Raw genomic sequence first — 18,142 nt, 5'->3', positions numbered from 1 at the left:
AAATTGGTAACCGTCAAACCTCATTTCGGCCGAAATGACAAGTTGGGCTCCTGTGGGGGAGAGCGGTCATCTTTGGAATTGGAAACTATTGGAAGCCAATAGAGTTTATTCTCAAGGGTGTGTGTGCAAAATTTCAGCGCTCTCCGTCGCAGCGTGCTCCCTCTAAAAATTGGTAACCGTCAAACCTCATTTCGGCCGAAATGACAAGTTGGGCTCCTGTGGGGGAGAGCTGTTACCTTTGGAATTGGAAACTATTGGAAGCCAATAGAGTTTATTCTCAAGGGTCTGTGCTAATTTTTTGTTTGAAGAAATATTTGACTCCTCTGGCCTGAAGATAACTTATTTTAATTTGTTCTCTTTTTATCATGGGGATATTTTGAAGAGTGTAAATGTCATTTTTTGTTTAAATTTAGCTTCTTAGAAAAGGTTCGACTCTGCTCTTTGGAATTATATTTAGAAAATATTTTTTTATTTTGGGCTTATTTTGTGTTGGGATCAGTAATTTTGACAGTTGGACCTAAGAATAAAGATAACAAACCTAAGAATAAAAACTGAAGATATTTTTCATATTTCTTATTTCAGTGCATAAAATGTAGAATATTAATAAACGAAAATCATCATATCATTAATGTTATGGGTAAAGTTGAGAAAAAAGAAAAATCAATTGGAAAGTGCCAAAATACTCGAGGTATTCCTATAATTCTTTGTATTTTATTTATATATATTTTTCAAATTACACGGGTGATTTTGGGAAAAAGTATCGAGTCAAACTTCTTAACAACCCATTCTCACAGACCAACTGGGAACCCTTTCCACTGAAAAAAATTGCCCAAACTATCGTCCTGGGTGGAAAATTTATCTTCAATTTTGTCCCCACTGAAAATAATCAAATAAGCCAATCCTCAATGCAAAATATTTACTATTTTTCTTATCCCCACTGAATATTCTGACTTGAAAACAAAAGAATTGAAATTCCCATTTGTAAAAAAATGAGAATCTCAATCCCCCCCATCAAGTTTCAATTAATCATCCGCCATTTTTATTTTAATGTTGTTTCAGTACATTATCCTTTTTTTCGTATTTGAACTGATTTGAAGTATTTTGCTGGAAAAAATTAGTTTCCTTATAATGAAATGTAAGGGGTCGTGAATCGAGTAAATGAAAAAATCCACAAAGAATAACAATAAAATAAATAACACAAAGATTACTCTATTTCAAAAAGGTATTTCCAAAAAACAAATGTTACCAGTCAAATTGTCGTTTATTTAAGTGCGTACATGAACATGTGTATGTCAATATCACATTTTAGTAACAAACAATTACCAAAACACAAAACAACATCCACACGATGAGAAACACGCAAAATAATTTTCTGGCGGTGGAAACATTTGAGAGGGAAAGAAAACTTTTGGCGGTAACTAAACCTGGATGAAACTTTTTCAGAAAAATGATACTCTACTTTTTCCCAGACAACCCTTTTTTGTATTTCATATTTTGTGTGGATATCAGTATGAAAAATACTGGTCTATTTATTTTTTTCAAAAATTCTAAAAAAAGTCTTCTCTTAATATGGCTAGGAAAAGTCCTTAAAGTGTGATATCTTTGAATTGAATTGTTAAATGCTTTGGTCGATAATTTATAGTTTCAAAATAATAATATCTTTAAAAAACTCATAATTTTTTAAATTTGCCTGACGTATTCACAATGAAAATTTCGCCGTAAAAATTTAGTCAAAAATAATTGTTTAAACCTTATTGAATAAAGTTCGATTGGTAGCGTTTGTACAAATCAAAAATTTGAGGTGAAATAAAGATTCAAAATCACTATTCGTTACTGACCCTGATTTTCAATACGTTGGTGATCCTTTTTTCTAATCGATACTGACTCTTTTCTCCTTCCAATCGAAGCGGACCCTTCAAATCTTTACCGATCTTTTTTTCCGATTGTTACCAACCTTAACTTCAAATCGTTACCTGCTCCTACTTACTAAATTTTATATCCAATCGATCCTGATTCAAACTGTCCAAATTTTAAAACTTGGTAACTGACCCATTTCTTCAATTGTTACCGATCTTAATTTCCTATCAATACCGACCATGATTTAAACTGAATGATGATTCAACAACAAGAGAAAGATCAACTGATGTTTCAACACGAAGAGAATGATCGATTAATGATCCGTTATTTCCAATCGATACCAACCCTAACCTACAATCGATACCGACCCTAATTTCCGATAAATAAACTTGGAACCGATACCTAACTTACAGTACAATCGATACCTAGCCAAACTTTCAATCACCACCGACCTAAATCCGTGATGTTTCAACAACAAAAAGATGGGAGAGTGATGTTTCAACAACAAGAAGAGGGCAGAGTGATGTTTCTACAACAAGAAGGGGACAGAGTGGTGTTTCAGCAACAACAAGAAGAGGGGAGAGTGATGTTTCAACAACAAGAAGAGGGCAGAGTGGTGTTTCAACAACAAGAAGAGGGGAGAGTGGTGCTTCAACAACAAGAAGAGGGCCGAGTAGTGTTTCAACAACAAGAAGAAGATAGAGTGGTGTTTCAACAACAAGAAGAAGGGAGAGTGATGTTTCAACAACAAGAAGAGGACAGAGTGGTGTTTCAACAAAAACAAGAGGGGAGAGTGGTGCTTCAACAACAACAAGAGGGAAGATTGATGTTTCAACAACAACAACAAGAGGGGAAAGTGGTGTTTCATCAACAAGAGGAGGGCAGGATGGTGTTTCAACAACAAGAAGAGGACAGAGTGGTATTTCAACAACAAGAGGAGGGCAGGATGATGTTTCAACAACAAGAAGAGGGCAGAGTGGTGTTTGAATAGTGATTCTCTCATTTCCAATTAATACCGACCCCAGCCATTAATCGATACCGAGGCCAACTACCAATCGATGCCGACCCCAAATATCAATTGATGACGACCCCAAATATAAATCGATACCGACCCCAGCTACATATTGATACTGACCATAACTTCCACTCAATACCGACTCTAACTTCCCATCAATGCCCACCCTAACTTCCTATAGCTTTTGGCTCCTGTATATGTATCTGATCGATATCGACTTGAACTTTGCTACCAAATTTTATTTTAAATCAACACCGACCCTAATACTAAAAGATGATGTCACTACACCAAGCTGATGGAAAATTCTGGCAGTACCAGTTCTACCCGTACCTCGGGAGCCAGGGGTGGTACTGCCAGATTGAATTAACTCAGCTCGCAATACGTGGACCATCAATCGACGATTCCAACACCAAGAGGAGGACAGAATGATGTTTCTTCAACAACAACAAGATGAGGACAGAGTGATGTTTCAACAACAACAAGAGGAGGGCAGGATGATGTTTCAACAACAACAACAAGAAGAGGGGAGAGTGATGTTTCAACAACCAGAAGAGGGAAGAGTGATGTTTCAACAACAAGAAGAGGGCAGAGTGGTGTTTCAACACTAAGAGGAGAATTGAATAGTGATTCTCTTATTTCCAATCAATACCGACCCCAACCATTAATCGATGCAGAGCCCAACTACAAATCGATACCCACCTTAAATATCAATCGATACCAACCCAAACTATCAATACCGACCTCAACTATCAATCGATACCGACCCCAACTACCAATCGATACCGACCCCAGCTATCGATTGATACTGACCACAACTACATATCGATACTGACCCTTACTTCCAATAGCTTTTTGCCCCTGTATTTGTATCTGATCGATATCGACTCAAACTTTGCTACCAAATTTTATTTTAAATCAACACCGACCCTATTACTAAAAGATGATGTCACTACACCAAGCTGATGGAAAATTTTGGCAGTACCAGTTCTACCTGTACTTTGGGAGCCAGGAGTGGTTCTGCCAGATTGAATTACCTCAGCTTGCAATACATGAACAATCAATTGACGATTCCAACACCAAGAAGAGGACAGAATGATGTTTCTTCAACAACAACAAGACGAGGACAGAGTGATGTTTCAACAACAACAAGAGGAGGGCAGGATGATGTTTCAACAACAACAACAAGAAGAGGGGAGAGTGATGTTTCAACAACCAGAAGAGGGAAGAGTGATGTTTCAACAACAAGAAGAGGGCAGAGTGGTGTTTCAACACTAAGAGGAGAATTGAATAGTGATTCTCTTATTTCCAATCAATACCGACCCCAACCATTAATCGATGCAGAGCCCAACTACAAATCGATACCCACCTTAAATATCAATCGATACCAACCCAAACTATCAATACCGACCTCAACTATCAATCGATACCGACCCCAACTACCAATCGATACCGACCCCAGCTATCGATTGATACTGACCACAACTACATATCGATACTGACCCTTACTTCCAATAGCTTTTTGCCCCTGTATTTGTATCTGATCGATATCGACTCAAACTTTGCTACCAAATTTTATTTTAAATCAACACCGACCCTATTACTAAAAGATGATGTCACTACACCAAGCTGATGGAAAATTCTGGCTGTACCAGTTCTACCTGTACTTTGGGAGCCAGGGGTGGTACTGCCAGATTGAATTAACTCAGCTCGCAATACGTGAACCATCAATCGACGATTCCAACACCAAGAGGAGGACAGAATGATGTTTCTTCAACAACAACAAGATGAGGACAGAGTGATGTTTCAACAACAACAAGAGAAGGGCAGGATGATGTTTCAACACTAAGAGGAGAATTGAATAGTGATTCTCTTAATTCCAATCAATACCGACCCCAACCATTAATCGATGCAGAGCCCAACTACAAATCGATACCCACCTTAAATATCAATCGATACCAACCCAAACTATCAATACCGACCTCAACTATCAATCGATACCGACCCCAACTACCAATCGATACCGACCCCAGCTATCGATTGATACTGACCACAACTACATATCGATACTGACCCTTACTTCCAATAGCTTTTTGCCCCTGTATATGTATCTGATCGATATCGAGTCAATCTTTGCTACCAAATTTTATTCTAAATCAACACCGACCCTAATACTAAAAGATGATGTCACTACTCCAAGCTGATGGAAAATTCTGGCTGTACCAGTTCTACCTGTACATTGGGAGCCAGGGGTGGTTCTGCCAGATTGAATTACCTCAGCTTGCAATACATGAACAATCAATTGACGATTCCAACACCAAGAGGAGGACAGAATGATGTTTCTTCAACAACAACAAGATGAGGACAGAGTGATGTTTCAACAACAACAAGAGGAGGGCAGGATGATGTTTCGACAACAACAACAAGAAGAGGGGAGAGTGATGTTTCAACAACAAGAGGAGGGCAGGCTGATGTTTCGACAACAAGAAGAGGGCAGAGTGGAGTTTCAACAACAAGAAGAGGGCAGAGTGATGTTTGAATAGTGATTCTCTCATTTCCAATCAATACCGACCCCTACCAATCGATACCGACCCGAAATATCAACTGAAACCGACCCAGACTACATATCGATATGAACATAACTTCCAATCAATGCCGACTTTAACTTTTAATCATTGCTGAACCTACCTTCCTATCCTTTGGCTCCTGTATATTTATCTGATCGATATTGACTCAAACTTTGCTACCATTTTATTTTAAATCGACACCGACCCTAATACTAAAAGATGATTTCACTCTACCAAGCTGATGGAAAATTCTGGCAGCACCAGTTCTACCTGTACTTCGGGAGCCAGGGGTGGTACTGCCAGATTGAAGTAACTCAGCTCGCAATACGTGAACAATCAATCGATGATTCCAACACAAAGAGGAGGACAGAATGATGTTTCTTCAACAGCAACAAGATGAGGACAGAGTGATGTTTCAACAACAACAAGAGGAGGGCAGGATGATGTTTCGACAACAACAACAAGATGCGGGCTGAATGATGTTTCAACAACAAGAAGAGGTCAGAGTGATGTTTCAACAACAAGAAGAGGGCAGAGTGGTGTTTTAACAACATAAGGAGGGCAGGGTGATGTTTGAATAGTGATTCTCTCATTTCCAATCAATACCGACCCCAGCCATTAATCGATACCGAGCCCAACTACCAATCGATACCGAGCCCAACTACCAATCGATACCCACCCCACCGACCCTAATACTAAAAGATGATGTCACTACACCAAGCTGATGGAAAATTCTGGCAGTACCAGTTCTACCCGTACTTCGGGAGCCAGGGGTGGTACTGCCAGATTGAATTAACTCAGCTCGCAATACGTGAACCATCAATCGACGATTCCAACACCAAGAGGAGGACAGAATGATGTTTCTTCAACAACAACAAGATGAGGACAGAGTGATGTTTCAACAACAACAAGAGAAGGGCAGGATGATGTTTCAACACTAAGAGGAGAATTGAATAGTGATTCTCTTATTTCCAATCAATACCGACCCCAACCATTAATCGATGCAGAGCCCAACTACAAATCGATACCCACCTTAAATATCAATCGATACCAACCCAAACTATCAATACCGACCTCAACTATCAATCGATACCGACCCCAACTACCAATCGATACCGACCCCAGCTATCGATTGATACTGACCACAACTACATATCGATACTGACCCTTACTTCCAATAGCTTTTTGCCCCTGTATTTGTATCTGATCGATATCGACTCAAACTTTGCTACCAAATTTTATTTTAAATCAACACCAACCCTATTACTAAAAGATGATGTCACTACACCAAGCTGATGGAAAATTCTGGCAGTACTAGTTCTACCTGTACTTTGGGAGCCAGGGGTGGTTCTGCCAGATTGAATTACCTCAGCTTGCAATACATGAACAATCAATTGACGATTCCAACACCAAGAGGAGGACAGAATGATGTTTCTTCAACAACAACAAGATGAGGACAGAGTGATGTTTCAACAACAACAAGAGGAGGGCAGGATGATGTTTCGACAACAACAACAAGAAGAGGGGAGAGTGATGTTTCAACAACAAGAGGAGGGCAGGCTGATGTTTCGACAACAAGAAGAGGGCAGAGTGGAGTTTCAACAACAAGAAGAGGGCAGAGTGATGTTTAAATAGTGATTCTCTCATTTCCAATCAATACCGACCCCTACCAATCGATACCGACCCGAAATATCAACTGAAACCGACCCAGACTACATATCGATATGAACATAACTTCCAATCAATGCCGACTTTAACTTTTAATCAATACCGACCCTAACTTCCTATAGCTTTTGGCTCTTGTATATGTATCTGATCGATATCGAGTCAATCTTTGCTACCAAATTTTATTCTAAATCAACACCGACCCTAATACTAAAAGATGATGTCACTACTCCAAGCTGATGGAAAATTCTGGCAGCACCAGTTCTACCTGTACTTCGGGAGTCAGGGGTGGTACTGCCAGATTGAATTAAATCAGCTCGCAATACGTGAACAATCAATCGATGATTCCAACACAAAGAGGAGGACAGAATGATGTTTCTTCAACAACAACAAGATGAGGACAGAGTGATGTTTCAACAAAAACAAGAGGAGGGCAGGATGATGTTTCGACAACAACAACAAGAAGAGGGGAGAGTGTTGTTTCAACAACAAGAGAAGGGCGGGCTAATGTTTCGACAACAAGAAGAGGGCAGAGTGGTGTTTCAACAACATAAGGAGGGCAGGGTGATGTTTGAATAGTGATTCTCTCATTTCCAATCAATACCGACCCCAGCCATTAATCGATACCGAGCCCAACTACCAATCGATACCGAGCCCAACTACCAATCGATACCCACCCCAACTATCAATCGATATCAACCCCAACTATCAATCGATACCAACCCCAACTATCAATCGATATAGAGCCCAACTACCAATCGATACCCACCGCAAATATCAATCGATACCGACCCCAACTATAAATCGATACCGACCCTAACTATCAATCGATACCGGACAGAGTGATGTTTCAACAACAACAAGAGGAGGGCAGGATGATGTTTCTTCAACAACAACAAGATGAATACAGCGTGATGTTTCAACAACAACAAGAGGAGGGCAGGATGATGTTTCGACAACAACAACAAGAAGAGGGGAGAGTGATGTTTCAACAACAAGAAGAGGGTAGGGTGATGTTTCAACACTAAGAGGAGAATTGAATAGTGATTCTCTATTTCCAATCAATACCGACCCCAACCATTATTCGATACAGAGCCTAACTACCAATCGATACCCACCCTAACTATCAATCGATACCGGACAGAGTGATGTTTCAACAACAACAAGAGGAGGGCAGGATGATGTTTCTTCAACAACAACAAGATGAAGACAGCGTGATGTTTCAACAACAACAAGAGGAGGGCAGGATGATGTTTCGACAACAACAACAAGAAGAGGGGAGAGTGATGTTTCAACAACAAGAAGAGGGTAGGGTGATGTTTCAACAACAAGAAGAGGGCAGAGTGGTGTTTCAACAACAAGAAGAGGGCAGAGTCATGTTTCAACACTAAGAGGAGAATTGAATAGTGATTCTCTATTTCCAATCAATACCGACCCCAACCATTATTCGATACAGAGCCTAACTACCAATCGATACCCACCCTAACTATCAATCGATACCGGACAGAGTGATGTTTCAACAACAACAAGAGGAGGGCAGGATGATGTTTCTTCAACAACAACAAGATGAGGACAGCGTGATGTTTCAACAACAACAAGAGGAGGGCAGGATGATGTTTCGACAACAACAACAAGAAGAGGGGAGAGTGATGTTTCAACAACAAGAAGAGGGTAGGGTGATGTTTCAACAACAAGAAGAGGGCAGAGTGGTGTTTCAACAACAAGAAGAGGGCAGAGTCATGTTTCAACACTAAGAGGAGAATTGAATAGTGATTCTCTATTTCCAATCAATACCGACCCCAACCATTATTCGATACAGAGCCTAACTACCAATCGATACCCACCCCAAATATCAATCGATACCGACCCCAACTATAAATCGATACCGACCCCAACTATAAATCGATACCGACCCCAACTATAAATCGATACCGGACAGAGTGATGTTTCAACAACAACAAGAGGAGGGCAGGATGATGTTTCGACAACAACAATAAGAAGAGGACAGAGTGGTGTTTCAACAACAAGAAGAGGTCAGAGTGATGTTTCAACAACAAGAAGAGGGCAGAGTGGTGTTTCAACAACAAGAAGAGGGCAGGGTGATGTTTGAATAGTGATTCTCTCATTTCCAATCGATACCTACCCCAGCCATTAATCGATACCGAGCCCAACTACCAATCGATACCCACCCCAAATATCAATCGATACCGACCTCAACTATCAATCGATACCGACCCCAACTACCAATCGATACCGACTCCAGCTATCAATTGATACCGACCCCAACTACATATCGATACTGACCCTTACTTCCATTAGCTTTTGGCTCCTGTATTTGTATCTGATCGATATCGACTCAAACTTTGCTACCAAATTTTATTTTTAATTGACACCTACCCTGACACTGAAAGATGATTTCAACACATCAAGCTGATGGAAAATTCTGGCAGTACCAGTTCTACCTGTACTTCGGGAGCCAGGGGTGGTACTGCCAGATTGAAGTAACTCAGCTCGCAATATGTGAACAATCAATCGACGGTTCCAACACCAAGAGGAGGACAGAATGATGTTTCTTCAACAACAACAACATGATGAGGACAGAACGATGTTTCAGCAACAACAAAAGGAGGGCAGAATGATGTTTCAGCAACAACAGGACGTGGAAGAGATGATATTTCAACAACAAGATGAAGACTGAATGATGTTTCGACAACAACATCAAGAAGAGGGCAGAGTGGTGTTTCAACAACAAGAGGAGGGCAGGGTGATGTTTGAATAGTGATTCTCTTATTTCCAATCAATACCTACCCCAACCGTTAATCGATACCGAGCCCAACTACAAATCGATACCGACTTCAACTACAAATCGATAATGACCCCAAGTTCCAATCATTACCGACGCCATCATCCATTTCCATATTTGTGGATGACTTAAAATTGATTCACAATTTCCTTGAAATTTATACTTTTAGTCAAAATCAGCTATGCTAAATTTAGCTGAAAAATGTAATTAAAATTTATCTTCTTTTCTTCACTGTAAGGCTGTAAGTGATAAGTTTTCAATAAACAGGTTTAGAATACTGAAAAGCTCTAGAACTGAACTTAATATTTTCTATTTTTCAAATTTTAGCCATTGACCAGTCAAACTTGATTAAGCGTGGTCGACCGAAAAAAGGAAGGAAAATATCGATCGATAACGATTTGTTACTGGAAATACTAAGATCCGAAATTTTTTTACAAAAACGAGTTCTCGATAAAAACGATTGGAAAGTCATCACTCAAACGTACTGTGATAAACAACGTGTCCGAGATCATGAAATTAAACGTTTGAAAAACTCTCATGTGGGTAGGAACTACAGGAAACTGATCGAAAAATCTGATGGTTTTGATTTGGATGAAGACGGAGAACAAAGTGAAAATGAAAATGGGGATGGAGTTGAAGAGGAAAGAGATGAAAAAGGAGATGAAAAAGGGGATGGAAGTGACGAGGATGAAGATGAAAAAGGAGATCAGAGTAATGAAGAAGAGAAAGTAGAGGAAGGAGATGAAAAAGGGGATGGAAGTGACGAGGATGAAGATGAAAAAGGAGATCAGAGTAATGAGGAAGAGCAAGTAGAGGAAGGAGATGAAAAAGGGGATGGAAGTGACGAGTTTGAAGATGAAAAAGCAGATCAAAGTAATGAGGAAGAGCAAGTAGAGGAAGGAGATGAAAACGGAGATCAAAGTGACGAGTTTGAAGATGAAAAAGGAGATCAAAGTAACGAAGAAAAGCAAGTAGAGGAAGGAGATGAAAAAGGAGATGGAAGTGACGAGTTTGAAGATGAAAAAGGAGATCAAAGTAACGAAGAAAAGCAAGTAGAGGAAGGAGATGAAAAAGGAGATGGAAGTGACGAGTTTGAAGATGAAAAAGGAGATCAAAGTAATGAGGAAGAACAAGTAGAGGTAGATGAAAAAGGAGATGAAAGTGACGAGGAAGACCAAGAAGAAGATGAAGCTAGATTTGGCAACTTAATGAATGCGGTGGTTCTTGATGACAAGGAAGGCTATTACGAACATCGAAGATCCTTTGCTATCGATTTGATAAAATCCGTTGTTACAAATATAACTAACTAAGGAATCAATTGACTTGGTTTTTCCTAGAAACAAAACTCCATCAGGCAAAATCAAAAAAATGACCCAGTTGAATACTCAAGGGAGGAAGTCGCCACACTCTATCATCGAGGAAGAAAGCGAGGATCCCCAAGATGTAAGTTTTTTTAATGAAGTTGGTTTGGATCATTCAACGGCGGAGAGCTTGGCAAACAAGAAAACTAACAAAAACCAAATTCTTCACGAGAGATTTCCATGGAAAGAAAGCTTCTTATATGATAACTCCTGAATTTAGGAAAATTCCAATTATTTGTGACCGGAAAACACTCAAGAGAAGACGTGGAGGAAACTGGGTCGACATCACTCTAAAACTTATTAAGGAAGCAAACCCGTTCTGTTCTTGGAAGTTCACTTACAACCACATCAGAAAAAATAAAACAAACAAAAAAAATTCAAGTTACTGGGTGGCAAAAGCAAAATGTACATTTGTTGATTGCAATTGTCGTGTTGAAATAACCCAAGAAGATAAAGAATCTCTGGAGCTTGTTTTCCATTTTATTGGCGACATAAACCACAATGTTACTAAGCCTAAATCAAGGAAAATTAACGGCGAAGCTCGAAAGCAAGTAAAATCAAAATTTTTGAAAGAGCCGAACCACAGTGCTGCCGGGAATTACCGCAAGAGTCTCGCATCCATTCCAAGTGATGTTTTTGCTTCAGGAAATAGAGACCGTGTGGGAACTTCCAAAAAAGTTCACCAAAAAATCCGATCAGAAGTTAATATTGAGCTGAACGGAATCAATAATCTCCACAAAAACCTTTGTGATCTACAGAGGAGATTGGCAGAAGATGACAAGTCAATGTCGCAAAAGTTAGACCTGAAATTCAGAAAGATATTTGGATTCATTCAACGATTCATTGTAACTGATACTGAATTCAAATTGGTTATGTTTGAAGAGAAGCATGTCAGATTGTACCATAATACTGCAAAACGAGATATTATCTACCTAGACGCAACCGGAGGAATCGTTAAAAAAATCAAAACTTTCAAGAAAATCTTTATGTATGCATTGACAATGCGGCATCCTTTCGGGAAAACAGTTGCACTGCCTGCCCTGAGTTATCTCACATCAAGCCATTCCATGGAGTCTGTAAGGTTTTCCTTAATGGCACTCAGGGAAAACGAGAGGCAAGTTTTTGGCGAATGCTCCCAACCCAAATTAGTCATATTGGATAATAGTAAAGTTCTCCAAGGGGCTATTCTACGAGAATTCAACAATGAGTCCATAACAGATTATGTAAACAGAGTATTTGACACATTAACGCTATCGAGTAGTCAACGGTCAACTCTCACAAAGATACTAACAGATATCTTTTCGTGCAGTGGTCACCTGTTGAAACAGGTAAAAAGAGCTGTCTCGAAAAAGTGCGCGACAATCAAAGATTTCATTCTTTTCAGTATTGGAAGGATGATTGTGTGCGAAAAATTGGAGGAATTGACTACAATCATCACTTTGTTTTCATCGATTCTCACAACAAGGTTCTCCAGTGATGGTCTTCGTGATGCTGTCAAAATGATGGATTACATCAACCAATTTGATGGTCACGATTTGGTTGAAGATGTACTGTCAGACCAAAATGATAAGGATGATGAGTTGGAAAGTGAGGAGGACGATGATGATGATGAAGAAGAAGATGTTGAAAAAGATCATGGAGAAGTTGAAGAAAAAGATGGTAACGAAAAGAAAACAAAGGCGAATGCAAAGACAGAAAAGACAAAGACAAAAAAGAAGAAAAAAGAAAACAAATGGACAACTTATTGGACTGACCAGATTGACAAATCAAGACGTAAATATGAATGGGTGGGGGAAGATATAAATGAAGCACCAATCAATGAATACTATTCTCCAACCTTTTTTGAGTATTTTAAGAAGAATCTTTTAAATATTACTCCCATCTGGACACGGATTTGGATCAGCGAAAGAAACCCTGATACATTAAAGGGTCGATCGACTAAAGACCAAAACTCCACAAACGCCACCGTTGAAAACTTTTTCAAATATGTAAAAAGTGAGCATGATACATCTTTGCCCATCGTATCATTTGTGAAAAAGTATCATGAAAGTTTGAATAACTTGTCCGTTGAATTCCTAGAAGGCATAGTTCAAGGGTGTGGAAATGTCGGAGAGAAAGAAGAAAAAATTATCAGAATTTTTCGGGATGAAGTAGAGGATAACCCTGTTTCCATCGATACTGAGAAATGGAGTAAAAGGCGGAAAAGAAAACCAGGCAATAAATACCTTAGACCAAAGAAGAAAGCCAAATTAATCACTTCTACACAAAAAGGTAAGGCTGAATCTGACGAGATGTCTGACACAGATGATGAAAATGAGGAAATAGAAGAAGAAAGGAACGAAATTGGCAATAACAACGAGGATGATGAAATAGAATTGGAAGAGGAAGTAAAAAAGGAAAAGTGGTTTGAAACAAGAGAGCTGAAAACTGCAAGGAAGAGCTGGCACGATTTCACAGAAAAGGAGAAAGAGATGATGAATGAGAGTGGTCAACAAGGTTGCTGTTCAAGCGATATTCGGGGAGTGAACATGGTTGCGTGTGAATTTTGTGAGAAGTGGTTCCATGAATGTTGCTTAAATTTCGACTTTCAATTTTTGCAGCTTGTTGATTACATATGCTATGATTGTTTCAAAAGTAATACAACTGGGATTGCTAACTTTTTCTTTTATCACTTCAAAAAGAATCCAGATCTTGATCAGCATGGTTGTGAAATGCATTGGAATACTCTGTCGGAGGAACACAAAAAGTCTTTTGGGGACCATATATTTCTAACGAAAAAAGCTGTTGATTACTGACAAAATCATTGTGCAGAGTAAAATAGGCATAGTGAACAAAAAACTAAACTGCTGGTTCTCGTCCGTTTTGCACTCACTTTTTGGGTCAAGTGCAAGTTGTCTTTTTGGTTCATCAAATCAAAGTTTATTGAGGATCCAGGAAATGTTGAGAACTCAGCCAACAGCAAAAGTCCCTGCAATCAACTTGATGAGAGAGTACAAAGCGATGAGCGACGACCTTGGGATTGATGTCAACTCGAACCGTAATCAAGATCCTTCTGACCTGGCCTTTGCTATCATTCGAAGATTACCACTGGCACTTGATTTCAAGATCAGGGCACTTGTCATCCACAATTGCTCAAAATGTCAGCAGATTTTAAAGATTGACTCACGTACAGAAGAAGAATCTTTGGATTTAACGGTACCAGCAAATTATCAACATTCAATTAAACTGACTGATTTGGTGTGGTACAATTTAGGTGGATGGAAAAGCTATGATCATGACGATATATTGGAAAGATGCTTGTGCAAATCAAATGAGATTTCTACTTTTGTCACCTTACTAGACTCTCCAATTTATATTGTATTGAAGTTTAGTCGCATCAAGTATGTAAATAAGCAAGTCCATCTCGCAAAAACAAAGATATTGTTAGAGCATGAAATCGATCTTGGTGAATTTTCCCCTGCCTTCCAAACAGATTCAAAGTATCTCTTGGTGTCTTCCGTAAACTATGCTGGTGGTCAGGATAGTGTTTTCTCAAATCATTTTACAGCCACCCTGTTCGACCATGAAAAAGGAAAAGCCGTATGGTTCGATGATAACACTGTGAAGCGTTTTACAACCGAAAAGTGGCTGAAAAATGAAAGCTTTCAAAAGTCAGTCTTTTATGCCATCTATATCAAGAAATCCTCTATTGGTGAAAACAAAAGTTTTGACTATCCTTGGAACCTTGATGAAGAAAAGATTTTCCTAACAGAAAAAGTCATGTTTGGCGATTTAACACCATCAAATATTACACCAACAAGCTCCTTGTTATCATGCTCCGGTAAAAATCTCGTTACTGGCGATATCATTTTTACTTTTGTTAAAGCTGTCGCAAGCAATTATCCCTCTGTTAAAGTTGTTTCATCAGATGTCATAACTAATGCAAGAAGTTGCTCCCAAAATGTCGAGTTCCAGGTACTTCAAAGTGAAGGTATTTCCTTGTGTAACCTGGTAATCATAATCCATCATACACCTCCTGGACATTGGTCCATTATCGGGATTTATCCAAAACAAAAAATGATTTTCCACTTGAATTCAATTGCCACTAAATCTGAGGAACCGTTTCAAGTGGCACTTTATATTGTTGAGAAGGTGTATGAGACACAAAGAGAACATTTTTTCTTTGCTCAGTGGCAGCTTTATCAACCTGTCAAGGTTCCACAACAAAAAGACACGGTCAACTGCGGAGTATTTGCATGTCTTAATGCCTACAATTTTGATCGAAAGGACAACCTTTTCAGGTTTGGAGGATGACCCAGCGTGTATGCGGTATTGGATCGCATCTACTTGTCTTAATGCAGAAATTCATTTGCCTGAACGTACCAATTTTAAGACCAAATCGATTGATCCTCCTGAAAAGTTCGATCACCTAATCATCGACCGACACCTCAAAACATGTAGATCACCGAACATATTTGACAAAATCTTTGAGACTGTGGAGACTTATGTGCTATCGGATGATTCAGACAAAAATTCTAGTAGCTCCTCAAATGAAGTACAATACGAGGAAGAAGTAAAACTACCATACGAGCTAGATCAATACCTTGAATCAGGAGCTTACAAGGCACAATTAGAGGAAGTTTTTCGGACCCCGTTGAATGTCAATCAGTATGACATTGTCGTCTTTTACTCAGTGAGCTCAAGATCTCAAATAAAGGAGGCATTCTCGCAAGTTGATTTCAACTATGTAATGTCTTTCAAGATGCGATGTGAAATTGGGCTCATACTGATGAGAAAAATGAACGGTACCAGCTTTGGAATACCTATGAGACATACTACTGCAGATTTCTATTTGGAGATTGTTTGTCCCGTCCTCCTTTGCCTTTTTTATAAAGGCACAAAGAAAATCAATTTATTGGAAGCAGAACGATTGGTCGCTCCAGGGTACCCCTATCATGTCTTGCTTCTGTCACAGGTATTCAAACTTTCTTGAATTTTCTTTTTCTTTTTTTTAAATCTTTTTTCTGTTTTGAATGTTACAGTACTCTCAATTACTTGAAACAGAACCTTAAGGAAATGCAGTTTCTTATGAAATTTTTCCTAAAAAAAGCTGAGAAGCATTAAAAATGCAATTTTCAGCCCCACTATTATTGCATAATAGAAGAGTAGAAAATAACACCTGTTAAGTTACTTTTGACTAATCTCGTTTTTATATGTTGTTTAACAGAGTACAAAACACAGTAGCTTTTTGGCGAATACAGTGATAAACAAAAGAACTGTTCAAAGTAGGTACCCTTTTCTTCTTCGCCGTAATTATTTCTAGCCAAAATAAACCCTGAAATTCCACAAAATCACTCAAAATAAAGAACCTTAGCCTTACATTCTCCATAACTTTGCACTTGTACTTAATCTCTCTATTTTATTATTTTGATAAATTTAAAAGTACGAAAGTTCGTGAAATTAGTAGAAGTTCGCTAAATTAAGTACCCACGAATATTTTTGATAATCAAGGTTAAATCCCACGATGGCATATTTTAAATCTTTTACATTGTAGTTGTGAAAGGTCAGTGTTCAAGCCAAAGGACCCACGCCATCGTTTATCTTGGATCCCCAGCAGGACTGGTAAGAAATCAAGAAATCACTTTTTGATTATAATAACAATACAATACGGTTCTATATAACTTTTCCCATCTAGGTATTTGATTCGGTCGTCTTTTACCAGTTTTTCACGGCTATCAGTTTTTTTGTAGTGATATTTTATTTCATTATGTACAATTGTAGGAATATGGTGAGAGGCCGTTCACTGCAAAACTAAACACAAAAAGTGCCCATAGGGTATCGATTTATCTCAATAAAAGTAAGTTCATTTTTAAAATTTCTTCCTTCTTTCTTTTTTTTCCCGAGCCTTTCAATGGTACAATCTCTTTTAATCACTTTTGTCATGTGAGTCATGAACTTTCCCAGAATACATCAGGAGGCTTTTTAAAGACAAAATTTACAGTTTTCTAAATCCTATTGTGGGTACTAGGTTTCCGAGATGTCCGAGCCAAACTTCGAAAGTGTTGTCCATTTTTTGACGGTTTTGCCGGTTTTGCCGGTTTTGCCATCCTTGATTTTAGTTTACTTGATTGAGCCTTTGAGAGATTTTCGTAATTTTGGATCCTTTCAGACTCTGCTTTTTGCTTTGTAATGATTTTTTCGAGGGTGTGAATATTTATTTAAATATTGAATCTCTAGCATTTCAAAATCTTTCCTTTAGATTAGTTTAGAACACATAACTCGAAAAAACTCCACAAAGTTTGGTTTTTCCACGAAAGTATAAACTTATTCTATTTCCTTCATCTTTATCCCTAGCTACTCTTGACGCAGCATGGGATGGTATTACAAGCTACTGCGAAAAAGAACACATTTATTCTTTGGCGATACCTTACAGCCCTTTATCAATAAACTTGGTCGACGATTTTTGTAGAAAAGCCCCAAAACAACTTCCACGTATTTTCCGTGTGGTAGATGAATCGATGGACATCGCCAGAGCCGAACAGATTATTGCCACAATTTCAGAAAAAAAATAGCCTATCTTTTAGGAATGCACCCTAAACTTTGACTTTATTAAACTGATTTAGTAAAGAATTCTCTTTTTTTTCTTTATTACACTCATTTTGTGACATACGGGAAAATGTTGTAATTTACGGAAAATGTACGGTTCAAAATTATGCACTTTTAAAGTCTTTTAACGGTTGTTGTTGGAAAGTTTTCTTCAGAACTGGCCGAATTTTAGAAGTAGCTCAAGAGCTATTCCAACATGATTTCTCTTCTCCCCTTTTATTTTTAGTTTGACTCGAATGTCAACTTTATGTTGTGTTGATGAGAATATGTATATTTTGATTTCAATGAAAAA

The 18,142-nt window shown here is 38.5% G+C and overlaps 1 protein-coding gene across 1 annotated transcript; it reads left to right on the top strand.

Annotated features, from left to right (window-relative positions):
* The first annotated feature begins 485 nt into the window (after positions 1 to 485).
* On the top strand, positions 486 to 17,930 carry LOC136809270 (uncharacterized). Its single transcript, XM_067065789.1, has 5 exons — positions 486 to 688; positions 16,472 to 16,529; positions 16,799 to 16,866; positions 17,026 to 17,101; positions 17,599 to 17,930. Exons 1-5 carry the CDS (start codon positions 629 to 631, stop codon positions 17,814 to 17,816), a joined length of 480 nt encoding a protein of 159 aa, XP_066921890.1. The 5' UTR covers positions 486 to 628; the 3' UTR covers positions 17,817 to 17,930.
* Positions 17,931 to 18,142: the final 212 nt, after the last annotated feature.

Source organism: Clytia hemisphaerica, unplaced genomic scaffold, assembly GCF_902728285.1.
Source record: "Clytia hemisphaerica strain Z4C2 unplaced genomic scaffold, Clytia hemisphaerica genome assembly, whole genome shotgun sequence".
NCBI classification, from domain to species: domain Eukaryota; kingdom Metazoa; phylum Cnidaria; class Hydrozoa; order Leptothecata; family Clytiidae; genus Clytia; species Clytia hemisphaerica.
Note: the sequence above shows the minus strand (reverse complement) of the source record. Positions and strands in the feature narration are given on the sequence as shown.